Raw genomic sequence first — 27,401 nt, forward strand, 5'->3', positions numbered from 1 at the left:
GCTCCTCTTGCATGTAATGCGACAGTTATGATGTTTTGTCATATATCGTTGGAGGCCAGGAAAAAGAAATTACCTTCCACTTTGGGAGATGGTGCTTTATTCTCTTTATCGAAAGCGTCCTCATCATGAGATAATATTGATGAGTCCCATCGGCCCGTTCGGGTTCTATGGAACGGTCACTTAGGGCTGAACCACTCGACTAAAACGACGAATTCTCTCTGAAGTAAAATTTATTCCATGTTTGCCTCCCAAAATCAATGTTAGTATATAGATTTCAAATGTTCTCAACTCATCGTAGATTATCTTTCTTCTCAGGATTGTTCGTTTCTGACAAATATTACACAAGAAAACTAAGCAAGTGATTTGGTGGTTTATTACACCCATTTTGAAATCACTGGTGGTCTCTGAAATTGTAAATTGTAATTGCAAACCAGAGTAGCATGAAACCATGGCAGGTGAATAATTCCCTCCCACAATTTGTTTTGTTTCTTTCGCTTGCCCCTTTGTAATAGCCACTGATTAGTTACGGAGAAAAGTTTTTGTAAAGCCATTCAGCCTTCGAATCGAGTGAAGATGGTTGATAGTCAGCCCTCCTGAGTAAACTTTTGGCTACAGACTTTTTATGGCAAATAGGGTGGTGAGAATCGAAAGCGAGGTATTTTTCGGTGTGGGTGAGTTTACGATAGACTTTTGTCTCTAAATTCTCACGAACCCCTCTCGATACATTTAAATCAAGAAAGGGCAAATGTATATCCTTTTCACGCTCAAGGGTAAATTGGATAGACGGCTCTACTGAATTAAAATGCGCTCCGCTTCAGTTCCGGAAACTGCAGAAATAACATCATTAACCTTTTTACGCACACGAAGAGTTTTAGTACGTGCGTCATTTGAATGCTTCCTTTCTTTGGTAGATAAATAACCTGAGAGCTACGAATTCTTAATTCAATAGTCCGTCGATAAAAAACGGTAAAAAACTGATGGTGGTCGGCAAGTAGCCACCTCCAGCGCTTCGCACAGTTCCGCTCTCCAGTGTTCTTGTCGCACGAATGACTGCTCGTACCTAATGGTTTCTTATTTTCGCGGGACTTTCAAAAATTATAATTTTTGCGATTTTCAAAAATTCGCGTACTTTTAACGTCGTTGATATATTTTTAACCTCTCTCTGCGCACTATTTTTGCCAAATTGCAAATTCTTTTATCGGACAGTCTGTTATCATACTCGTGATAAACAAATCGGACTTCCGCTGCGCGGTCGTCCGATTTTGTTATCACTACTATAATTACAGACCGAACTGGACTCTACTCAATCCTATTACCATTACTTATTACGCGCAAAAATAATTATGTCTGACTTGTGTAGCGCGCGCAAGATTTGAACTGCTCTCATACTACGAAAGATTAACTAGAGAGCGGCGAAGTCGTGATTCGATAGTCCATCTTCACGATGTTGGAGTTCGCTAACTGTACCAAGGTGTCAGACAAGGGAGACTAAAATTGAAACACACTCAGTTTTCTTTGATTTATTCGAAAATGGCAGATAGTTCAGCAAACAAGACTTTGCAGGAGTAAGTACAATGCCGTCGATATTTTCTTGAAAGCGCTTCAGAACGTGCAAGCCCGCTTGACAGAGAAATAGATTTACAAAAAAATCATCTTCGGTTGCAAATGCTACCATTTGCCTCTCCATGCTTTCCAGATAACATAATTCCCATTTCCGAAGCCAGCAATAGAAATCTACAATTTTTTTTGTTTTTTCAATAAGTACTTTGTGTGCTTCCTTACTCACTCCTCTACCACAATCTACGTGTTTAATAAAGCTTAGCCCAGAATTTAGAGCAGTTTCCATTAGAGGAGTAACATTTTGACCAAAAAAAAAACAAAAACAAAAACAAAAACAAAAACAACAAAAAAGCAACAACAACAACACCCAGATACAGACTATATCATACTGTAGTAACTAAAGAGGGAACCCCTACATTTTGTGATCTTTATCCCAAACTATAGCAGATCTCCGGCAAAGAGAACCACATAGAGCGAACAGTATTCTTCCTGCTGAGTTAGTCTCAAAGTTTTACATCGGAACGTCAAATTAAAGTTGACGCTTCCAAGAGTTACAACAAACGCCGTCAAATGGCGGCCTATGCGGCGGAACTTGACAAGAGATGGGTTGCGTAGTAGAGTCACGGCCAGGAACCAGCGGTTGACAGCCTTTTGAGACATGCGCCACTGACGGGGCTCCCAACTTAAACCTGAAAGACAAAGAGAGAAGAACAGCAATATAAGCTGCGTTTGAGATGTTTGGACGGGATCTGGAGGGACTTCGTCGAGTATTTCAAGTTAATTACCCTTCAAAAAGTTAGTTCATGACAACAAAGGAATCATAGCAATAGAGAAAATAGACCAAAAGAAAGAAATTTCTTTCGCGCTTTGAATAAAAAGGGAGACAAAATGTCTTTTTTACTTCACTATTGTTTTGGAATGGCAACGAAAAGTCATTTAAAACCATTGTTACAAAGCTTCAGAGCGTCCTGTCCCGATGGCAAATCTACGATATACAGGCCCTGTCGGTATATATAGTGTACACTGTTCTATTAGTGCTCAAATCGGGCTGGTGATAACTAATCACGTTCGAGAACTTTGCTACAGTATTGATTAGTGCACCAATGGGACAGTGTAAAGTTCACGTTATGCTTGTAACTGGCCATTTAACGCAACATGCCTGTGTGACTACACGCGTTATATGCGTGCTGTTATAATTTTGTCAATCACTTGATGAATTACGGACCGAATTGAACTGCATTCTGTCAGGCTTAGTAATAGTCATAAATGTCTACACATGTTTGTCATGGGTAGATCGGTTGTTCAGGGCGCGCTTATAACACAACAAGAGATTCAGCTCAGACTGATATACAGCAATACCTGTTATCAATTATGACAGTTTTAGCCTAGACAGTATTTATTTTACGATTGTTAGAATTGACGGTTTTAAAAACTACTTACAGTTATTAAAGTAATTCATCCGCGTCCGGCTGAAACTAGACAAATGTGTTTTGTTTGTAATAAGATTTAAAAAAAGAACCGAAGGCCATTTCTGCTGTAAAAAGTAACTGAAGGGTTGCTTGTTGGTCAAACCCTTTAACTCCCAAGATCTGATTGGTAATTCTCCCCTCTAGCTGCAACACATTTCCTTGTAAATTAGTTATGAGAATTTGCTGTTAGATCAAGACAACAGCTTTTACCTGATAAGTTAAAATATTCTCATTAGCTGTTTGCGGGAAAATGTAAGGATATTATCAGGAGGACTTTCATGTTGATCACTTCTGGGAGTTAAATGGTTAACCTGGTGCTCGTCAATATATGACAAAAACCATCACAGAAGAGGGTATCATAACTTTCTCCTCATTACCAGTACCTCGCAACAATCTGGGTAAAGCAACCGCATATAACAGGGACTTGTGTGAGACTGTTTGGTGTGGGTCTTAGGTTTCTAAACAGGAGTCTTCGCATCTTGGGAGTCTAGGATTTTACCATTGCCACCCCTACATAAACTATTTAAGAAAAACAACATTCAACAAACCTCAAACAGCCTCAGTGATTCCTCTATTGGTCTGTCCCGCCAGGGGCTGGGTGGGGGATTGTGGCCTTTGATTTCTTCATACTGCTGGTGACAGACATATGCTTGTCCCCTAAATCATCACAAAGTTGATGGAAAAAAAAAAAAAAAGGAAATTTGTCATTACTCTGACTAGCAGATTTGTTGCTATAGATGCACATCAATGTGATAAATGTTTACCTTTTGATGAGCTCTACAGCAAAATCATACAATTTTCCAAATTGTCTGAAGCATGGGTTATCTTCCATGGTTCAAAACCTGAAAAAAAACAAAACAAAAAAACCAAAAAAAAAAAAAAACAAATGAAAGTGGGATGACAAAGTCTGGTGGAGAAGCTACACACAATTCAATTTTGGTTTAGTTAGGAAGGAGAACAATAAAGCGATAATAATTTGTTAGCATGTGCACTATGATTGGTCAATTTAGTAGGCTGTATCTCATGGTGCATCCTGCTAAATTCAAAAGTTTGTTTGCATTGAAATCTTTCCTCTCTATTTTAATCCAGAAATAAAATAAATATCTTACTAATCTCGTTTTCTTAATTTGTACAGTAAGTTATGGACCCTTGTTTTTTTTCCAAGAGGGTACATGTCCCACATACTTTCCCATTGGCCCATAAAACCCAACAGAAAAAACTTGATCTGTAACTTACAGCACAGACCTTGAACTTGGTTAGTAAAAGGCATCAATAACCCACAAAGAATCAAATGTGGCTAATGATAGAGATGATCAAACAGGGATTGCAAATGAATCCACTTGGAAATTTGTGAATCAACCCTTTAGATGCCGCCATCAGTATGCATGTTCTCTATACTTTTCTCTATACATTTCATAAGATGCTGACTGGGAGAATTTAATATTTAACAATCAATAACTTCTTTAGTTCATGTTCATTTCCTTTATTCTTGTCACCTTAAAGTGTGATATATTGCTACATGTCCTCCCTCTTAGGGATCAAAGGATTAATTTTTGACGATGGGTATAAATTCCTTATCCACAGTTAAAAAATATGACTTTCATATATTCATATTCATAAATTCTTTAATGACAGTTAAAACTTCTTAAACTTGACATGAGGAAAAATAAGAGAGATATGTCCACAGAAAATATTGAGCTTTTCCTGGAAATCTTCCTTAACAAAACTATTTTACTAACCAAGCCATTTCACCAAATCCAAAATTCCTGTGAAAAACTTCTCCTCTTCCTTCTCTGGGTTTGTGTCATCATATCTCAAAAGCAGAATTAATAGGAAATAATAAATACATATCAATAACACTGATAATGGTGATGAGATTCATGATGGTAATGAGGATGGGGACTTTAATGACGATCATGACTATAATGGCAATTACATCTTTAAATGTTAAAATAGAAATGATAATGATGATAACATAAACATGAGATTTAGTGTCAGGAGTCTGTTAAATACAACCAATTTCAACAATAACTGGCAGCATACACTCAACCTCACTGTGCCCAGTGGCACAGGTAATGCCTTAACAATGTCCCTCCAAATCACCATGTCTTGAGCTAATCTTGCATCACTCCCCACATTATATAATGCACATGGCACCATCTTATTCATGACTTTACATATTTAACCAACAAACCAAAAAGAACAACCTCACATCACAATAGATCAAAACTGACCAATCACCACAGACTTATACTACTTGAATCTAACAGCAAATATCATCACTGCAAAAACTGACCATCACTTCACCCCATAAACCACACAACTTTTACCACTCAACTAACAAACACTCTTCATTTGACTCCCATGAAGACTTCCACTAATGTTGTTGAAACATCAGTAAGCACTACCAAAACATTCCTTCTCCAGACTACCCTTATCTGAACCATTACACTAGACAATCAGAAAAAGCTATCAGAGCATTCTGGAGTGATACAGTATCATAAACCTTACTCTTGCATAACCAAAGTTGAAGTTGATAGCTTTGGCATGACCAATGTGAAGAATGCCATTGGGTTCAGGAGGAAATCTTGTAAAACTTGCACCTAGAAAAGTAGAACCCTCAATAAACTCCATGTACTATTTAGCTTGTCAGAAGATGCTCTGCAATGACTGCATAGGTACTGCATGTAAACTCAGGAAACACAGAAAAAAATGACAGAAAATAATAATTAATTAATGAAAATAAATATGGAAGTCTACAAATTTCACTCTGACAAAGAGCTACTGCTTGAAATGTCAGCTTCAATAACTCTTAACAGTGGCCAATTGACATTAATTAACAACTCAATTGATACAACAAGTTTTATCTTGTGATGTCCCTGACTGACTCAGCACCACAGTTTCTTTGGATACTCAACCTCTTTTCACAAATTTCAGTAGTTGCAATAGCACAATAATCACAGTAGGACAGAATCAAACATTTCTAAGCATATTGTGTTGCAGCAAAAATGGTCTCCAACAATAAATTACAATAAAAATAATAAAGTGTGAGCTGGGAACAAGTTATTGTAAGAATCTAGCCCAGGACAAAATAAAATGATCTCAGCCAGTTTTCTAACCCAAGTACTCAGTTAACAGTTCATAACATGTACACGTCCCCAAATTATAGTGCATCGCACAACATTGAAACTGTGAGATCCTGTAAGAAACATTTCATTACTTGAGCAGTAAAACTATCTGACACTTACTCTTCCTCCAGTTCTTTCTAAATGTTCCTTTAGCAGTGTCATTGTCCTAGGGGTTACAACATAGGCAGGTGTAAGGTAGTTCTCACCTAAGTTTAAAAAAGGTTGAGAGAAAGTCCATTAGCACATAGACATAACTAAAAAAAAAGTTACCAAGAGATTAAGGGTATTTTACATGTCCATTATAATAAACATTATTGCATCATGGCCTTAAAATAACTATTCGTAAAGGAGCCACAGTTCACCAAAATGAGTCAACCCTTTACTCCTGAACATGATCAGTATGCATATTCTCCAAGCTATTCTTATTACTTTCCTAAGGTGCTGATGGGGAGAATTTGTTTAACAATCAAGAGCTGATCATTTCCTTTATTGTGACTTGGAGGTGATATTGTCTGTAAGAAGAAATGCCAGTCATTTTAAAAGTTCAAAGGGTAAAATAATTTTGGCTAACCACAAAACTATAAAAACTGAAAAATTTTAGTTTTGTGGGATATACCGTAATTTCCGGTCGTTTACCCACGGGTAATCTGTTGATTTTGCATTAAACGCGCGCCACTGCGGGTAATAGGGAGGTGCGGGTTATGTGACAATTTTAAAATCTAGTGGTGGTTGAATTGAAAAAAATTATCACCAACATGCGTTTCCACCTCTCAAGTGAATTTTATTGTATTAATAGTGCCGCAAAGCGGCACGAAAACATGATGCCGACTCGAGTTTATTTCACGCACGAACAAATTGCGACAAACAAATTGCTATCGGCACGCGTGAAAACAAAACCTTGATGGTGACAAAAATTATCCCAAGATATCCGGCGCATCAGTAACAAATTTCCATATAACACTAGCTTAAGCTAAAGAGAATTTTCCCGTTTTAAGGGACTTGTTAGGCCCCATAGAACCGGAGATATCGATTTTTTCAGATATCGCCGACAGTACTTTATAATTCAAGTTTTAATACTCGCCCAGCTTTTTTTCAACAAATCAACATGGCGCTGAACGATCGCTCGCACAAAATGTGGCCACAAATTTGCATTCTGTCAAGTATGAAACGTTGAGATTTGGGCATGGGCCGCTAGTGTTTTTACTGTATAATCTTATCAATAACGTACATGCTAATATTGACACAGAATTGTGCACGCGTCTGAATTTCTTTGACCTTTAAACTCGACAAAGACGCTTCCAAGTTTTCGAAAGTTGGATCAGACAACTTTTAAAAGACTGAAATGTATCACCTCAATGTCACGTTTTCGCCACCAAAAAGTTGAATAACTTAACGTGCGGGTTATCCACCAGTGCGGGTAATCTGTTGACTTTTTTTTTCGCCGTATGCAATAATCGGCCAGTGCGGGTAATCGGCCGTGCGGGTAAACGACCGGAAATTACGGTAATAAGACAGGAGAGGCAAATATGAAGATGAATTATTAGATACATGCCAGAGTATCATGGCTGAAAACAGATTAGATTAAAACTGATCACAAACCATATAATGTGGCCTGTATCCTGATCTACTGTATATTCACCTGGTTTGTGGAACTTGCTTGCCTCTCCAAACAAAGAACTTGTTTCATCATCTCCAGTATCACCATTCAATGAAACCTCTACAGCTGCAGGATGAGACTCTTTTGCTGGCTTTCCCTCTTTGCTGGGCTTGGCCTCCTATGATCAATACATGTACAGTCCATAACATTAACCCTTAACACCCTAACATCAGTAAGCATATTCTCCATACTGTTTCCAACACATTTCCTAAACAAGAATTTGTTTAACAATCAGAAGCTTCCAAGTTCGGTTGCTCAAAGTCCAATTAGTGTTAACCCAGGGTAAAATTTTAATCTGAGTTTTTTCATTCACTTTTTTTAAAAGCCTTTTTCAGATAATTACCTTTATTCTTATTTGGGCATCCAATCATCAAATTGTAGACAAAAAGAATAGTACTGAATTTTCTCTTACAGCTTTCAGATCTGAAAGCAAATTTCACACTAACCCTGGGTTACCTTAACCCAGCTTTGAACAACCCAGCACAGATCTTTAGTTGGTGATCATTTCCTCTTTTCTCATAACCTTAGTGTTTGATTCTGGGATGATACTATGAGGAGAAATTACATGCTAATCACTCTAAGAGGGTAAAAGGATGATACTATGAGGAGAAATTATATGCTAATCACTCTGAGAGGGTAAAAGGATGATACTATGAGGAGAAATTACATGTTAATCACTCTGAGAAGGTAAAAGGATGATACTATGTGGAGAAATTACATGCTAATCACTCTGAGAGGGTAAAAGGATGATACTATGAGGAGAAATTACATTCTAATCACTCTGAGAGGGTAAAAGGATGATACTATGAGGAGAAATTACATTCTAATCACTCTGAGAGGGTAAAAGGATGATACTATGAGGAGAAATTACATTCTAATCACTCTGAGAGGGTAAAAGGATGATACTATGAGGAGAAATTACATGCTAATCACTCTGAGAGGGTAAAAGGATGATACTATGAGGAGAAATTACATGTTAATCACTCTGAGAGGGTAAAAGGATGATACTATGAGGAGAAATTACATGCTAATCACTCTGAGAGGGTAAAAGGACCAAACTTCAAATCATACAATATTGTTTGAAAAATGGTTACTATATATAAATTATCCTTAACTCTTTAACTCCCAAGATGTCATTAGTAATCCTCCTCACTATCTCCCATACAGTTCTTGTGATTTGTGTTCAGAGAATTTGGTATTGGATCAACTCATAATCCTTTAACTGATATTTTTCTTTATTCTCATCACTTGTTTGCTTGATATGGTATTGATATTGTAAAGAGAAATTCTGTCTTGGTCACTCATGGGAGTTAAAGGGGTAACCCATTGCCCCCTGAGAGTGACTTATAAACCATCTCCATCAATCACTTATGCCGCTCATTGTCTGGTTCTATGCACTTGGTTATATCAAGGTGGAAACTTTAAAATATGATGCCATAAATACAAGTCTCTAGTTATGTCACCTTTGTTTTGAAAGGCTGCATGTCTGCTTCAGTTTTAGGTCCAAGCAAATCTAAGATCTGTAAAAGAGTCAAAATACCAAAAATAAATACCATCCAACAAAAGAGTCATTGTTAAATATTAATAGTTACACCTGTGTGAAATCAAACCTTCCAAAAGATAAGTCCATAACATTCAAACATCAATATTTTTCTGTTTTTTTTAACATTTTGGAGCATGGTTCTCTATAACTTTCTTTCAAAAAATGTTCATAATATAGTAGTCTCTACTTGTGACAGTAATCATGGATCTCCTATGTAATATAGGACATTTTCTTCAGTCTAAGGGCAACTTATTCCTGTCAGCAGTGAAGACTTCCTTTGACCTGGTGTGAGTTTGATGTTCCTGGCAAAACTGACAGATGGAGTGACAACTGATGGACATACAGAATGACAGGCAGACAGTAGGACTGATTTATAGCAAGCTATTGTACCACAAACCTGCATATCAATTTCTGCTTTCAAAGCTTTTCCATCTGCCCACTTTAACTTCTCTCTCGCCTTTCCTAAAATTTCAAACAAAGTAAAAACAGGTCATATATCTTTACTAAAACAAACAATATCCATTAAATTAGTTCACAAGAGGATTTATAATTTTCAGGGCTTCCAGACAAGTGGAACGTTAGAGGGGCCTTATTACAGAGGGGCTTGTTTGAGAGGGGCTTATTAGGGAGGGATTATTTACAGGAGGGAGGCGTTATGAGAGAGAGGACTCATTTGAGAAGGTTCATCTGAGAAAGGGGCTCATTAGACACTGTGAAAGAATAAAGTCTCATTCTAAACTCACCCATTATTATTCCAACATTGAATTTGTAGCGTTTCTTCAACAATTCTTCCTTGTGTTTCTTGATAAGTTCTTCAACCTTGTGGAAAAAAAAAAGACAAATAAAATCAAACCAAAAAGTCCCTAAAATGAGTGTTATCATAATCCTTAGTATTAGTAATGGTATTATTAACCCTCTACACCCTAACATCAGTAGACGTATTCTCCATACTGCTCATCATACATTTCTCAAGGTGCTGACAAGGAGAATTTGTTTAGTAATCAAGAGTTTCTTCTGTTAATGATCATTTCCCTTATTCCCATGACATTATTGTGATTCAGGGGTGATATTGTAAGGAGAAATTAGATGCTAGTCACTCTTAGAGCTTAAAGGGTTAAGTTGTAATTCACATAAGTGATTCTCCCTTTCAACTGATATACAGTACCTTGTAATTCAAGTAAGTTAAGTGAAACTGATGAGAGCTACTTTAAAAGAGTAAATCAAATCTTTCAATTTCTTACTTACACAGTCTTCAATCTGATCAGGTGTGATGTTTACTCCAATACCACAATTTTTTTCAAAGGCAGCCACGTCAACAGGCAGAACTGGATTGGCCTTCATAAAATCCACTGCAGCTAAGATAAAATAAAAGTAACACATAATATGAATATTAATTAACTGATTGAACCCAGGGGTAGAATTTATTTATGTCGTGCCATCAGACAAAGGCAGTCTGGAGAAGTACTAATGTTCATATCAGTTCGTGATATTTTGACAACCCCAGGGGAAGTCTTCACCTTGTCTCCATTCTGATGATGACCTCCACAATGATTTTTAAAATGTCAGTCACTTCCACCAACAGCAGTCCTTCTCAATTTACTCAGACAATCAGACAGTACCATCAAATTTATCAATCCCCTGAAACACCTTCGAAATAATTAATCACCAACTAAACAATAAGTACTTCTTAATCACCAAGTTCGAGGTCCATACTGTAACTTATGACCAATTTTTTTTGGCACCAGTCAAAAAAATTCCATTAGGGAAAATCCCAGGAAAAAAAAAACATGTTCTGTAATAATAATAAAATAATAAAATAAATAAAAAACCTGATCAATCCCAGCTTCTCCTCCCTCTCTTACACTAGATAGCAACATCACACCTGTCAGTTGTATCGCAGATGCCAACTTCTTGTTTGCAATGTAGTTACTAACAAACTTGATCTGTGATTCATCTTTCATATTGCTGCTTGCCAAGGAGTACATCAAAACACCAGTGGGTTTTTCAATCACATCTGTGGATTTTTCTTTCACCTGTTAAAAACAGAAAAATTGTGATGCCCAATCTAAGCATAGAGAAGCAGTGAACACAAGAAATAGCCATCATCAATTCTACAGTGTAGGACAGTTGTACCATGGACACTAAAATCTATTTGCCCCAGCCTAGTGTCATACTGACTGTTTCACAAAAGTACAAGTCTTCACAATTCATTAGATACAAAGAAGGGGGCAAAAAGGAAAAAGGAGATCAACTACAAGGCCAACAGATTACAGAGTGACTATAGGCTTAAAAAAGTACAACTCAAAATTGGTCTGGCTTGTCCTTATTTTGGGTGCTTCATTTTGTGTCCTGATTACTTCATCTCCATTAGCACTCTGAGTCAAGTTGTTCAAAGGCCTAATCCAAAGTTAAATTTTAATCAGGGTTTCTTTATTCCTTTGATTCAATAGCCTTCTTGGGACAATTTTCACAATTTTTGATAACATCCAAGATAAAAAAAGGCAAAAAAAATTATACCAAAATTGAAAATTTATTTTTTAACTTTTAGATCTGAAATCAGGTTTCACACTAACCCTGGGTTATCTTAACCCAGCCCTGCTTTACAAATGAACGTGCAGGATGCAAGTAGAGAAGGATAAAAAAAAGAGTGTTTGCATGAACATAAAGCCAGATATTTACACAAGGTCTAGGATAAACCAAGGTTTTACACAATCAATGGGCCTGAGGCACACTCTATAAGAGGGTTGATTGACTTAAAAATGCCCTTTCACTGGAAGCTTTCAGCTATCTCAACCGAATGTAGGTTGTGTCGCCCCATTGCCTTGTCGCCCCAGGTTATGTCGCCCCGACCGAAGTTACGTCGCCCCAGCATCGGAGTTGTGTCGCCCCAACATATTAGTTGTGTCGCCCCATCATCAAAATTATGTCGCCCCATCGAAGTAAAGTATTAAGTTTAGCTGACCCGCTTGCCGTTATTTCAAAATGCACCTGTGTACTGCGAAGATGATAAATCTACACCGAACATTTCGGCTTACTTCAGGACTTTATTTCAATAGTTTGATGTAAAGCATGCTTAAAATGAAGTCATGTAACATTAACTAACCTTTCATTCATGTTTTTATATCAAAAGATGCTTTAGTAGAGGAAAGGGCAATCAAAAAACTTCACAAAACAAGCGTAAAGTTGGAGTGTCTCGACTCACTTTCTATAACTAACTTAACGAATTGTTTTAAGCGCCTCTCGGCCCAACAAGTAATGAACAAGCCTTGAGAAGTTGTCTCGCCGTCTTGTCGCCCTCTTCATATTGTCCCCACAGTGAAAATACCTTAGCCTGGATTTGACGATATCTGCGCCGCTGAAGTCGTCGAAGTTTTTTTTCTGCGACCATATGCACGTTCAGGGAAGTTAGTTTGGCTTCTTTGTAGAGCAGGTAGATAAGTAAGTACATGGGTAGCTGGCTCTTGCCCTGGGCTCTGGTGTGCAGACCGAGCTGCCAACCTTCCACATCACTGTTGGTCCTGACCGACTGCATAAAGACTGACCAAGAGGATGGCAGCCAGGTGTTGCTTTCGATCCAGGTGCTCGATACGTAGTCGGTGAAGTGGCAAAGAGGTGCTGTGTTTGCTGTTTGCTGGAGGCGCTGGAACTGCGGCCTGATGTCTTCTTCTTGATGATGATGATCGTTTATTCAGCCTTCTTGCAGTAGAAACTGAATTACAAGGCGGGTCATAATTTACAAATACTTCTACATTATGCATACATAGAACTATTTTAGATATCAATTAAATATAAATATTAAATATTGTGTAAACATTAAATACTATAAGTAATAAGATAAATTGCAGTTAAGTATATTACACATGATTCTGATATTTAATAGTACAAAAATTTCCAAATCTAACAGATCTTGAGGAGGTAGGTACAGACACAGTTCTTCCTGCCCTAAGGGCACATGGTCTTGAAAATTGACATCGCGGTACTAAATTTCGTAGTAGGTCAGAAGAGTAGTAACTCCGCTTAAGGAAAGCGAGGAAGGGTAGAGCCATGACCTTTCGTATGAAAGCATGGGTGCCCCGATCCTCCCTGTACGAAACCTGGAGGCCAAGCTCTTGCACTTAAAAAAATTAAAGGAAGAAGACTTGTTTTAAAGGAGCTACGTCGCCGTTCATTGATTTTTAAAAAAAAATTGTCATGATTTAGGCTATCGAATAAATGACTCAAAATATTGAGACGTAGCTCCTTTAAATTTATTTGAAAGTACACAACCAACAAACACACTCAGAGTCAATTGAATTGTGGCCTGAACGAACGGCGATATTTTTAAACTTTATACGGCCTTTAAAAACAACTAATGACGAAATTTTTTAGAGAAAACAAGAATATACTAAATAATGGTAAGTGACACTAACCTTCCTCCACAGGGCTTGAGTCCAATGGAAGACGCACCCCAGTAGTTTGACGTCTGGGAGCAGTTGTCGAAGTACCTTCCATACTGCACACTCGAAGTCTAGCGTGACTTTTCGTAGCGCTGGGGATGGTAACAGCTCTAGCAGCTCTCGGAAAACAGCTCTGTAATCACGCTTCCGTTTGCCCGACATAAGGACAAACAACCAACGGCACCTGCTTGACGTAGTCAACTGCCTTCACGAAGGCGTTGACTGTTAACAGCTGGGTAAACGGCTGACGGTACAGCTTGAAGGTCGCATCCACGTACCAGCTTTTTGCTCTGTTGAGTAGGTCGAGTTGGCGTCGTGTCGCGAAAATCAAATGACGGCATCCACCAACCTAGTTAGAAAACGAATGCCATAATTAACCTACTGTAAACTGCCGCATAATGATTACAACACTGCTCCAGTCCGTTTAAAAGATCTTTGTTGTGAAATTGTACAAAGGTTTAAAATTAAAAGGATGGTTTTAGGATTTAATAAGTAAATTAATCTATTGAGCAGACAGATTCCATAAAGATTTTGTGTTGTGAAATTGTAAAAACAATAAAAAATGGGTGGTTTTCGAAATAAGTTACATCGAGTTACATCGTAATAATCTTACAAACTTTTCCTTCGATCGATCGATAAATCTTACAGCAGTATTATGTTTATGTTATAAGTCGATCGTTCGCGTAAATCGATCGGAGAATCTTACAAACTTTTACTTGATAAGCGAAGTTGCGCGTTTGGGCGACGCAACTTTGATGTTGGGGCGACACAACTCCGATGTTGGGGCGACGTAACTTCGGTTGGGGCGACGTAACCTGGGGCGACAAGGCAATGGGGCGACACAACCTGACACCTCTCAACCCTGTTCCCAAAAAAAAATGTTCAGATAAAGGGTTAAGTTAAACTGAGGATTGTTTACAATGTGGTTTTGTTAAACAACAGCTAAACTTTTTTTAAATAATCAGCCCTCAGTGACTGAGTTAGGTCCAGTTGGACAGCGAATATTTAGCTTTGAGTCATGACATACAAACCTTGAACATTCTCGTCCAGTCCTCTCACTCACTCAATTTGTACCCAATATATTACCAGTGTACTGTTCAAAACCAATATATGCTCATTTACATAACAAATCTTCATTCTAGTAGTGCATTTTAATTTCATCACAAAAAAGCAAGATTTCCAATTATTGCAAGAATCGTAAGAAAGAGGAAAACTTAAGACTTTATGTTATCCACTTATGTTACTATTACATGTAAGTACCAGTTATTGCATCAGCCTACGAAGAACTGATCGAGCTGATATAAGATAGAGGGATTGCAGTAGCACCTTTAACAAACATTCTAAGCCAATCTATCGAAATCACTAAAAATATACAAACATTATTTCAAGCAAGTGCATCCATGATCAGTTAATACTCCACAAAAATCACAGGCTATTAAAATCTATCGAATGAAAACCCCAAGCTTTTACTCACCAAAGTTATGATAGATTCCAGTCGCTTCGAAAGCGCATCATTCTTCAGTGTTTCCTGAGCTTTCTGCTCGCTTAAACCAATACTTTGGAAAAGTCCAGCCTTGTCCATCACCGATCGACTAACAATAACAGGAGAAAAATTCTCACAAAGCGCGGAGGCAAAAGAACGAAACCTCATTCTACGAGGAAACAGCCACATGCATGGAATAGACTATACCTATGTAGCCGCGCAAGCTCGTTCAAGAAGACTAGGTCGAGACTGGCTTGGTTTATTGGATCTGCATTTATTTTGGCGGTGTCACAGTACGTTTCCTGAGGTGGACTTGCCAAGGTGTTGACAAGAAGAATTTGTGTACCAATCAAGAGCTTCTTTAGTTTTGTGATCATTTCCTTTATTGTTGTGACCTTCATGCGTGGTTAAGGGATGATATTTTAAGGAAAAAATCAGGTACATAGATAAATACATCAATAGAATGATGAACTTTGCTCCAGAGTAGCCCATTCAGCCTCGCGTCTGGTATCTAGAAGAGCCCTGGAGTTGAAACAAACAATACTGTCGTAGATATTGAAAATTACATATAAAAACTACAAATATATTCCTAAAATTATACGAGTTACAGGTGAAGAATTATTTTAAAAAATGAAACTATCGAAAACTTGTAATTTTTAATTCAATCATAGTTAGTAGAGGAGATTCAATGATTAGAAATCTTCAAGGACTCACCTTAATTAATGGGTTATGGCAAAGAATTAATTACACTGATACAGCGGAGTAGAGATACGGATTATATACCTTTGCCACTAAAGTTGTAACTGTTTTTCGATTGCATTTAAACAATACTTACACATTTTACGAAGAAATCGTTGTTACAATTTTTGTGGAGGAAGAGTTCTTAGTTATCAATAAAGAAAAGAGAGTCTTACCGAAATCATCTGCAAGTCCACCGATACTAATCTTCCAAGTTCCAAAATAACACAACGAAAATAAAAGGAGGAACATTAACAAACATAATGTCACTCAAACAGCTTTGTGCAGCGACATCTTGACCAACCTCTAAGGTCGAGGATCAAAACCGTTTTCATCGATGCTTAGCATGATTTCGTCGTTAACAGTTAGGTGAGATCAAGGTTCTGAAAGGACGAAACACCTTATGATTTCCTTTTTGTTAATCAAGGCTATTGTTATATTCATCTGGCATAGTAACTTCAGGGATTTCTCCAACCTAAACAGCCGGCGGTTTAACGATTATCACATCAGCGAAAAAATAAAAAAAGGGAATGTTTATGTCATTGCGCTATACTCCTGATTAATGAAAACCAAAAAGATGCTGTATGAGGCCCAGTCTCACCTGGCGTATAAATAGCGAAACACGGTAGCTACAAAATAGAATCATGGGTCACGAAATAAACGATGATACACGATTTTCTGTTTCGAGTTTGATGAGCTCATATTCAGCTTCTTCAATAGTGCTGGTGTTACCAAGTGCACCGTTTCGTTACACACTTGTGGGGCAAATCACATTTTCACAGGAGTTAAGGTGAGGACAGAATAAGTTAATAGCGACCTAATGCAGTGGATGAGATAAACGGGTATTGACTAAAGATACCTAAAGATACAAATAGAATTAATTTGAAACATGAGACAAACGAATGAAAGAAATATCGATCTTATTCACTCGTCACGAACGCGGGGGGTTGGAAGGAAAACATTAACTTTCCTCTCGAGGTCATCGAATTTTACGATCTGAAGTTCACCCACATAGCTTTAGATTTCTCGTTAATGAGCCATGACATACAGTGGATACATAAAGGATCATCCTGCATACTGCAGAGATCATCGATGTCGAAAGTGTCATATCTAAATAACACATAGTGAAAGAAAGGAAATTTCAAGCTCCTTCGTGACAAAGGAAAAAAATCATTTTTAACCGACGACCGAAAAAAAAGACCCTATCCGTCAGATCAAGTTAAACAACAGAGTAAATATCAATGTTGACATGTTGATAAACATACCAGACCTTGAGGTAGCTTATTTATCTTCCCATGAGGGATCTTTGAAGCTGCAGTATTTCTGATTTCAGTATCGTGTGTGTCACTTGTTTGTATGAACTATAATACAATTATTTATGGCCTCACTTACTGCATCCAAACTCAGCAGACAATTCCGGAGCTCTAAGAGAAAGAGAGCTAGGGCCTCAGATTTCTCTTCCAAATTAACGACAACTGGTTCAGTGACAATTTAATCATAAAATTCCTGTAAGATACCCTGAGGGTTTCTGTACACAAAGATGCATGGAGTACATAGATTTAAAAAATTCTGGAATAACTTCCTCGGATATTTCTCTAAGAAGAGTACTTATGGTATTCGCTTTAATTCTTTATAAGACGCGTAACGATTTGAATATGCTTTTCTTTAGATAAAGCGAGAAGTCAATTATTTTGTTGGGAAAGAACTTTATTGGAGTTGAACTTATTGCAAGTAGTCTTCAGGTGAGGAAAGATAATGAAGAGATATGTAGCATATTATAATCGAAAGATGGGAAAATTGGAAAAAAATAAACATAAAGAATACATATTATTGATGTGATTTCTTTAGCTTTGTGTCTCCTCCGGTGATGAATATGTGCAACTTGTTATTACAAAGTACACGTAGATATCAACCCAGCAAAAAAGGAGTGATCTTTGAGAACAGAGAAAGTTATCAGTAAAAGCAAAGTATCTCGATGTAACACTAAATTTTTTTACATGTAAATGAAAGACAGTGAATGCAAACAACTGAGACATGGATGCCCATTTAATCTTGTTCGGAAATCGACTACATACTGACAAACCCATCTGGATTTTGTGAATCAGCATCGTTTTCATATTAGAAAGGAACAGATTTTATTATTCCAAAACTGATTGTATCAGGATGAGATCTAGAGCGCCACTGAATTTCACTGGACACTTACGCTTTTGACTGCAAAAATATTTCGTGCAGAATTGGCGCGAATTATTTACAAGAAAAAAGTTTACCGCTATTATTTTTAGAAACTTTATGAAGTTGTCATGGTGAAAGCGGAAAATGAAAATTTGAGAGAACTGTAACGCTAATGGGAAGTAACCAAAAATAAATGTGTATCATATTGATCGAGGGATATATCGACTAGATCACTTAAAGAGAAATTGCATTGGTACAATATAATTCACGGTGTGAATTCATCCTTATCGATTCAGTTATGACAGACTGTAAAATGGCCTGCTCTGAGGAGAAAAGGAATTTTGCGGATTGAGAGTGTTTTGCACCAAAACGGAAATAACTAAATTTAAATTACAAGATAAATTAATCGTCATGCAGAAACATGTAAACAAGTAATAATCATAGAGAGAATAAAACAAACAAACAAAAAAACAAGCACAATAACTTTCTTAGAGAAGAATAGCAATTGTGATCACGAAACTGGGTATTAGACGAGGTTAGATCTTTTAAACTCGTGAATATGTAACCTTGTTCATTTTTTCATCGAAATTGTTGTAAAGCAAAATGTTATTTTTGATATTTTCAGGCATGTAGAATTAACAAATGACATCATTTGGAGAATACAGGGATTCAGAGGATGACAGTTTAACAGGTACAAACCAATTTTCATTCTGCAACTGATTAGAGCTGTTTAGAGCTCATGTCATTTATAATGAAAGATCGTAATCTTAATTTTCGTGCAGCTGACAACAATTAAGTTTAATTTCAGTCGAATTTTCTCAGGTTATTGTTGTCAGACGTGAAAATATCTCATTTACATACATTTATAAATTTCATTGGTTTCGCTCATTTGACTCGTGGTTAAATAGACTGCACGCGATGCAATTTCCTTGCAACTTATCCCTGTAATATCAGTACGTTATCCAGCAAACAGGTAATGAAAATACTCAAAGTTTTATCTGGTAGAATTTGTTCTCTTTGAACTAACACCAAATTTCCGTATCTCCTATGAAAGGAAACATGTAGCCGCTAGAGGAGAGAATTAACAATTAGATCACGGGAGTTAAAGATTTAAATGTGCGTGATCATTATGCGGTAGAGGCGCGTGATGAGTATGTGACAGAGCTAGATAACGTGATGTATATAATTATAGTTCTCGTCAAAGTCAAAACCAGCAATTATCTATCGAAAACAAACGAAGCTTGAGGTTGAAAAAAAAAATACACAATCCCTTCGTTTCTTTTGATATCGTAACATTCGCGATATATGGTAATATAACAACGGTAATATGGTTGTCAGAAATATTACAATTTTTCAGTTTTCAAAACGTGACATCTCCACCGCACGCTGTAAATGTACCATTTATATCTTCACATATAAAGGTATCAAGGTCGTTATTAGAACCGAATTTATCAACATGACAGTTTACTTTCCATGAAGGCTTTTTTTAAAACATTTTTTAACTCTTTATCTGAAGCTGAATTCAATATTTCTTGTAATAAGAAATTGTTGTATTTCAATGTCCGAAATTGAATTGTTTTCCGTCGAGCTGAGTTTCGATGTAGCGGATCTCTGTTTTCCATGCTCTTACATAAAAATTGTATTTCATTCAAATTTACAATCGATAACTTTGAATAAAAAGGATGATACATGTCCGCTTGTGGATACGAATTTATCTGCTTGAATTGAATTATCTCTTTGAAGGTGCAAAAGATGTCATGAACACTCGATGGTAAAATTCGTATCCGTGCGCGGTTATCTAATACTTCCTTTATGCGTGCGTATTCCTGAACAAGTGCGAGCTTAAGAAGGCTGTACATCGGCCAATTTCCCCCATTGCATTTTAAGGAGCGAGACGAAGGCTTCGTCAGCAAAGGATCAAAGGATATATTACGTGAGAACAAAATGTTTTCGTGCAACATGGAATTACCAAATGAATCTGCTGTTTCGTTATGATTTTTGTTTTGTTTGTTTTGTTGTCATTTAGGACGAATCTGTGACCTCTATTTTAGACAAAAATACTGGAAAAGCTTTTATTCTTGTGACAACAATATACTTTTTGGTTACAACATTACACGAGATATTCAACAAGCTACAAGCATTTCTTTTTTTCCTTTTGTGGGGTATCAAAATGGGAATCAAAACAAAACACATTTTGCACTCTTGGGTAGCCGATCAGAGCACAGGTTTGCTGCTCGCTCGCGGGTCCTACCTAAACATAAAATAGGTCCGCAATGCGTACATGTGTGGCTTACGAAATTAAGCTGCTTTTTAGTGTCTGGTGTCTCATTGGGTTTCTATTGAAAGAGCTAATATCTGATTACCATTAGATAGTTTTCAGTATTGATCCTGTTCATCAATAACACAAGATAACTAGCATACAAAAGTCCTGAAATGTTTATTCTGAAGATGAGATTTATTGGCCAAACTTTGTTATGGAGGTCTCATTTTGACAACAAAGGTTGCACGTGTAACCCGAGGATTTAAGGAACTGAAAAAACATCAGCATAATCTCCCGTAGTGGTCTGATTGATTCAGTCATGATTATGTTTACGTAACGAAGTGGAATTGACTTCTGAAGTTTGTAGGTTGATTGTCTTTTCCAAAGCAAATGATGTGAAATGAACTCTAGAGAAGAATTTCATATGAATATTTTTGACATTTTGTGTACCAGTACACAAGGACAAAACTTTGGAGAAGGGCAGGGACATTTGGGAAATGATGTAATCTACACTAGAAGCCATTGGGAGCTTGATTCGGTTTGAATGTATGACTAATGTTGGACAATACCTACATGTAAAGTAACACAATGCTGAGTGTAGGTTTCTTTAGTCCATTAGGGCATAAAGTTAAACTTTCAGTTGGTTGAGAGCAAAGAGTTTACTATAATTTTTGCATTTAGGTTTTGTGGGACTGTAGAACACAAAAAATTTAGTTCAGGTAGGTAGATATGAGGTTGCGAATGGAAGAGTCTAGGGAAAAAAGATAGGTGCATTACAAGATCAGAACACAAGCAATATTTTAATAAATCATATGTTGAGTTAAGTACTCTGAAGTAACATTACATTAACGTTGCTAATAATTTTTAACCCAATAGGATTTACAATTTTACCTGGAGGTTTTATTTAACAGAAAGTTCAATAGAGATAGAGTATCACCATAATAGATTTCAGGGACAGTAATCAGAGACATAACTTAAACACAGCAGAGTTCAATGTACAGGCAAGTGTATGATGGTATTATATGATTTAAACTACCAGAAGCTTTCAAGTTTTTCTATTATTGAAATTGTAATTTCATGCCAGTGAGTCTACCAAATTCAAGTTATGTGGAGAAATTAATAGGTGAACTTGACATCATCATGCAAATGGTCAACTTCACATCATCATGCAAAGTGCTAATCTACCGTACAAAAAGGTCCAAAACAAACATGGTAAGCAACTGAACTTCATGTATCACTTTGTGTTAGAGCACAAAAGAGGACTTGTGAGACCTGTTTCACTCTCATTTGCTAGAACAAGATTGAACTTCTGGTACCAATCAAAATTCAGAATGACTGTGACAGTTTGGAACTGATCTGTTAAGACTGTGCTTTTAAGGGGTCTACAGATGTGATTAGAACCCTGGGTCTCTGAGGATACCTGATGGTTATCTAATCCACATCAAGTAGCTCTAACTTTTAACTATAAACGTAACAAGTGTCAGTTCCATTGAATTGTCTTTATAAAAACTCAACAAAGTCTAAGCTAAGTTATTTAAAGTGTACTTTGGTATTCTAAATAAGCAGAAGTAAATTTTTCACAAACATCAAATGTTGAGCTCATAGCATGTGTGCAGTTTAAAGTATTTGAAAAATTTACAAGTGCTTGTCATATGAGAAATCATGTTATTAATTATTCATAATGTATACATGAAAAATACACATTCACAGGAAATCAACAAACTGATGGCAGATAAATTTGACAGTATTGACTAAATGAAGTGTGTGCCATCAAAATTTGTCCTTCAGCTCAATTCTTACTCAGAAATGCAATTTTGTTAGTGTTTATCAATATACATAAAAGTATCCAAGCTTTCCCAGAACAATCTACTTTGTGTAAATCTGATTGGATTCTAATGTGATCTATTGTTGCTGAGCCCAGTTTATATTATTTTGTACATGAGTTATTACTTTTTCACTAACGATAAATGAAAAAGGCACCTAGCTATTTTCAGCCAATCAAAAAAGTGTAATTTTTCATGTATATCAGTATTGTGATGAATTCACCAAACCAAACAAGTAACTGAAAAGGAGTTGTAGTCTACCAAATAAAGGCCTAATACACATGTATTGCTACCAAGTATAGATACCAATGCTTATCTGAATCATTATGAAGAGAATCTAGAAGACTGCCAAGCTTGAAGGAAGTCATGAAATGTTAAGTTCTGAATAATTCTGGCCATAACTTGGAAAACATAACATTCTCATCACAGTTAACATAAAAGCCAAAACCACTTTGTAACTGAGTTTCAATGGATTACTCCCCAAAGTTTGGAATCAATCACAATAGACATTTAGCACCATGTTAACGACAAACTGCAGTTTCAGGTTACGCATTAGATGTTTGTGACTTTTATTGGTTTAGCTATGTAAACATGAAAGTATAATTTCATTTAAAGAGGCTGTCAGATTGAATTTCCAGACAAAAGCAGTGTTTGATTTTCTAATGGCAACAAAAAAGCCCCTTTTTCACTACTGGCAAAAAATGGTTTATTCTATTTGTTTTAGATGACATGTAATGCCATGGGTGGCAGGGTATTCTGCAGTTTAACCAAAATTTTATCTTAGCATGTACTAAAAAGACTGGTTAAGTAATTTTCTTACTGAGCATGTGGTATAAACAGAAATTCAGGATAAAAAACGTTCTGGTAAATGACTTATGTGAAATGTGACCGCACAGAGAGTCAATAATGACTCCTAAGTTTCAATGTGGCGCGACCTGCACTAAAGGTCCAGACCATGAAATGTTGGCCTGTGAGAGCACAACTCCATGCTGTAATCTGCTTTTAGAAGACAGGCTGACTGTAGGAAAGCTGGCGTGTGAAATTTAAGCAACAAGAATGAATGTAAAACTAGATAAAAAAAATGATCTTCAATAGCGTGTTACAGCCCCCTTTGGAAAATGGTCACTTTCTGAAGCTTTTAAGCTTAGGCAACTTAGCCGAGCATAGACTGGAACCTATCTTCGACAATAGTAACCCACGTGACAAGCGCTCTGTTTACTGTGACAAATCCAGCAGGGAATAAGTGTCTTGGATCCTGACATAGCGTGGTTTACACTTTGTGTAAACCACACAAAAACAGTTACAGGATAAACCAATAATTGCATTAAAACTTAGGCAAATGCAAGCACAAAAAACAAAGTTTATTTCCAACAGAAAGCCTGGGTGAACACAATTAAGTGTCTAGTTTCATTCTGATAGTGACGTTGGTTTAACAGTCCCTTCTCTCTACATTCAGCTGATTCATTTGCAATTTTTTGTCTTTGATACTGAGATTGGGTTTCCAGCCTCTTTTTTCTTGATTCAGAATATTTATTTGCACGTTTCTTTTCCCTGTTCAGAAGCTCCTGGGCCAGCCTCTTTTCCCTTGATTCCTCACTTTCATTTACCCTTCTTCGTTTCTCATAGTCACGTCTAGCAATCAATCGTTTTTTTTCTTTTTCTTCTGGTGTTTCAGTTAAAGACTTTTGCTTCCTTTTATATGTTGTGTTTGGTTTCTTTTATTTCTGAAAGGCAAATGTTCAATTTTTGGACTCTCATGAACATTTTACAAATCAAGTTCATTATCTCTGACAAAGACACCTTTAATTTCAAAAGGAACAACCCCTATTTGTAAGCAGGAAATTTTCAAATATGATACAAGGTTTTCAATTCCTTCGATGGTAAGCTAAGTACATTTTCCAAATGAGTGGGGCACCCCATGCAAATCCCTGGAATGAGCATCAAAAATTTTAAAGCTTTGTTCTGAATTCTTACTCACTGCCTATTCCAATCGTGTAGTTCCAGAAAATATCCATACCCCCACCACGGAGAGAATTGGAAATTCCAGAGGGGTGGGGGGGACAAAGTCCCAGGAAATTCCAGAGGGGATGGGGGGTAAGAGGCGAAATTTTCGTCCAGAGGGTAGGAAGTCGATCGACTTTCTTCGTATGTCAATTGGCGCCACTTACCTACTTTAGTGGGACGTTCTGAAGTTTAAGTTGTTAAATTACGATGCTTCTAACAGTTCTGCAGCCAAAGAAAGTTTTCTTTTATCCTTGTAGCCCTTTGGAACATAAATAACATCAAATAAAGAAGAGAATCACTTTGTTTTTCGAACGGAGCCGCCATTACTCGTTACCAGTCTCCAAAGATTACAACCAACAGGAGTGGTTACCTAGGGATTTTCCTCGGTCATAACACGTTTCGCGTTCGTAAAATTTACAAATAACTGTCTGATGCTGTTTTTTTTAAATTTAAGTTAAATCTCACAGATCGATCCTGCAGTCTCGTTTTTTGAGCGGTTCTAAAGACTCAAAACGTCTCACAGCCTCGAATTGTTTGCAAAGCCGTTTTGGGGTCTTAAAATTGGTCTCGCAATTAAAACACTAAAAAAGTTTCGGTCTCGCAAAAAAAAAAAAAACGCTGGTCTCGCCGTCTCGCAAAGTTTCGCATAAATTTACCATTCGCTACCCCTTATTGACTCCAGCCATCTCTTAATTTTGATCTGCACTGAGCTTAATTCTGTTGCATCATAATGTGTAGGAGACTTGACGATTTCTTTATGGCTTACTTGCTTGCGATGTTACAATGAATGATAAGTACAGGCGTACCGTAGTCGAAAACAGTTGATAGTAACATTGAGAAACATTAACATTAACATTAACATTAACAGTTCAAAAGTATTTTGTTGCGACTTGTACGGTTTTTTTCTCCTTTCGTGTACTGAAAATACTGTGTTAAATGTTTAAGGATAAGTATTGTATTTAAAAATAAAGCAAACATTAAGTTTAAGCTAGTTAGCGACGTTTACCTTGCGCGTGTACGCCATCTCTCGAATATACACGCGACAAAATCACACGTCCCTCTTGTTTGTTGTTTGCTATGAGAAAAAAATATATTTCCAGGGGGTATAGGGGTGGTAGAAAATTCTTTGGAAATTCCAGAGGGGTGGGGGGGCTACCACTGCTACCCCAAAATGGAAAATCCGAAGGGGTGGGGGGGTCCTATATGAAATTCCCTCCGTGGTGGAGGTATGGATATTTTCTGGAACTACACATCGTTAATAAACAACAATTGTAGTTAAGTTGACAATTTGAAACACTTCTGTCAGAGAATTTTGAAGAGACATGTATGGCCCATTATTTGATGTCATGAAGAAACTTCCTGTTAATGACTCACTATGTTCTAATGTGTATACTTTATTGTAAATTGAAACAATGCATGGAACATCAGTTAAAAGCAAATAATCATTTGTCTGGATAGAACATCTTATAGAAGTATACAAATTATTTCTAATGGTAAGAATATTATTCAAATAATAGCAGTAAGTGACATTGCTACACATTGCTTACCAGCATTTTCACCAAAGAGAGCTTCATTTCCATGACTGTAATCAGCACATATTGTTCTTGTTTGATCAATGACATCAAATATTGTAGGGCCTGGATTTTCCTCTTCATCACTTGCCTGCCTTATAAGCAATGGAATATAGGTATTGTAGAAAATCATTTGTGAAAACCAAAGCATCACATCATTCCACATTTTGTGTTGTCCAACAACTTGTTTCAATACTGGCAAGTAAAATACATTTAAATAGAACATCACAAACATTAAACTCCAACCATGATCATTAAAACGTGATAAGATATCCTTTGTTTTCACGAAATTGTCATGAGAGCCATGACTTGACCGGTATTGTTCAATCGAGATTCCCATACTTACTTTTTTCGTTTTGAGATATGCCTCCGTGAATTCTCAACAGTGCAAGGAGAAAGCAACTGCAATACAATTTATTTCACTTCCTGGCACTTTCAGGTGGCTTCAGACACTTTAAAACACTTTCAAAAAATTTCAGACACTCAGTGGTGCAACCCGCACCGATAGATCAAGCCGATAGTTGTTGGCTTGTGAGAGTGCAATGACTCCTTTTAGTGTGGTACAACCCGTACCGAAGATTCAAGCGGTTAAATATTGTCTTTTAAGAACGTGAAAGCTCTTGCACAAGCTGCACTTATAACACAAGCCGGGTCTGAGTGTGTTGGCTTGTGTGAGGAGAACTAAGTCGTGATACATCACCTGAAAAAAATTACTCGAGACCACGAGATTAGTGCGCTGTACAATACCACGATACTAGACCACGTGACAGGTGCTCGACTCTCGTGGACAAATAAATCCGATCGTGCCATAATAAGTAATTTAGTGTTAACAACTGGGTTGAAAACGTAAATTAGCCACCGTAAAGGGTAAAAAAGCTGACGTTTCGAGCGTTAGCCCTTCGTCAGAGGGGGCTCGAAACGTCAGCTTTTTTACCCTTTACGGTGGCTAATTTACGTTTTCAACCCAGTTGTCAACACTAAATTACCTGCTATACTCTCCCACCGACGCAGCACCACAGTTTCTTTAGAAACTTACGCCTTTATTCGTGATCAAGATAGCTGACTCAGTTTAGTGCGCTGTACGATACTACGATACTAGACCACGTGACAGGCGCTCGACTCTCGTGGACAAATAAATAAATAAATCCGATCGTGCCATAATGAGGCTGTACAGGTTGTGTAAGCCACACAATAAATAGCAGAGAAATTGGAAAAACGTGTCAACACCAGAATCACGATGACTACGACTTCTTGATCACGTATGAAAACGAAACCTCGTCAACGACACGATTAATTATTCTAATTTTTTAGACGCTTTGGAACATCAATCCACCTCCTTGCGAAACTTGACACGGTAATCGTGGACGGTGAATAAATTTTTGTATTCAAATGATCGAACTACGTATTTACAAGGTGGTTAGTAGTATCATTTCTCACTGATTATCTGTCAGAGTTCGGTTTTTAGTAGATATACCTTTTCGCGCGATGACTGATTAAATGGGCACAATGTTTGCGCGTTTACATCGTGCGCTTGGAAGATAAAACTGTGGGCTCAGT

General features: G+C 37.1%; 1 protein-coding gene, 1 long non-coding RNA gene and 1 pseudogene across 3 annotated transcripts; all 3 read right to left on the reverse strand.

The window, feature by feature from the left end:
• Window positions 1–1,566: 1,566 nt before the first annotated feature.
• On the reverse strand, window positions 1,567–15,472 carry LOC136284303 (glutamine--tRNA ligase-like). Of its 2 annotated transcripts, XM_066174347.1 has the most exons (14): window positions 15,268–15,472; window positions 11,240–11,390; window positions 10,603–10,712; window positions 10,101–10,176; window positions 9,755–9,819; window positions 9,278–9,334; window positions 7,797–7,932; window positions 6,278–6,363; window positions 5,541–5,632; window positions 4,769–4,842; window positions 3,794–3,871; window positions 3,578–3,686; window positions 3,001–3,035; window positions 1,567–2,249 (listed from the first exon to the last, which is right to left on the reverse strand). In XM_066174347.1, exons 1-11 carry the CDS (start codon window positions 15,463–15,465, stop codon window positions 3,807–3,809), a joined length of 1,110 nt encoding a protein of 369 aa, XP_066030444.1. In that variant the 5' UTR covers window positions 15,466–15,472; the 3' UTR covers window positions 1,567–2,249; window positions 3,001–3,035; window positions 3,578–3,686; window positions 3,794–3,806. The 2 variants fall into 2 exon arrangements, with proteins under 2 accessions (XP_066030444.1, XP_066030445.1); XM_066174348.1 differs by lacking the exon at window positions 3,001–3,035.
• On the reverse strand, window positions 12,556–13,903 carry LOC131795057 (uncharacterized). Its single transcript, XR_010719121.1, has 2 exons — window positions 13,767–13,903; window positions 12,556–13,066 (listed from the first exon to the last, which is right to left on the reverse strand). It is a non-coding gene; the product is annotated as an uncharacterized lncRNA (long non-coding RNA).
• A 10,000-nt stretch (window positions 15,473–25,472) lies between the features above and the next one.
• LOC136276961 (uncharacterized) lies at window positions 25,473–26,740 on the reverse strand (annotated as a pseudogene).
• Between the last annotated feature and the right edge of the window lie 661 nt (window positions 26,741–27,401).

Source organism: Pocillopora verrucosa, chromosome 11, assembly GCF_036669915.1.
Source record: "Pocillopora verrucosa isolate sample1 chromosome 11, ASM3666991v2, whole genome shotgun sequence".
Classification (NCBI taxonomy): Eukaryota; Metazoa; Cnidaria; class Anthozoa; order Scleractinia; family Pocilloporidae; genus Pocillopora; species Pocillopora verrucosa.

What these genes read in the sequence shown, in the direction of transcription:
- LOC136284303 (XM_066174348.1), bottom strand. Translation starts at nt 15,465, where the DNA reads ATGTGGCTGTTTCCTCGTAGAATGAGGTTTCGTTCTTTTGCCTCCGCG. An exon ending in ATCTGCGATACAACTGACAG is followed by an intron (nt 10,713 to 11,239) that starts GTGTGATGTTGC and finishes ATTTTATCTTAG; the next exon opens with CTGCAGTGGATTTTATGAAG. An exon ending in CTGATCAGATTGAAGACTGT is followed by an intron (nt 10,177 to 10,602) that starts GTAAGTAAGAAA and finishes TTTTTCCACAAG; the next exon opens with GTTGAAGAACTTATCAAGAA.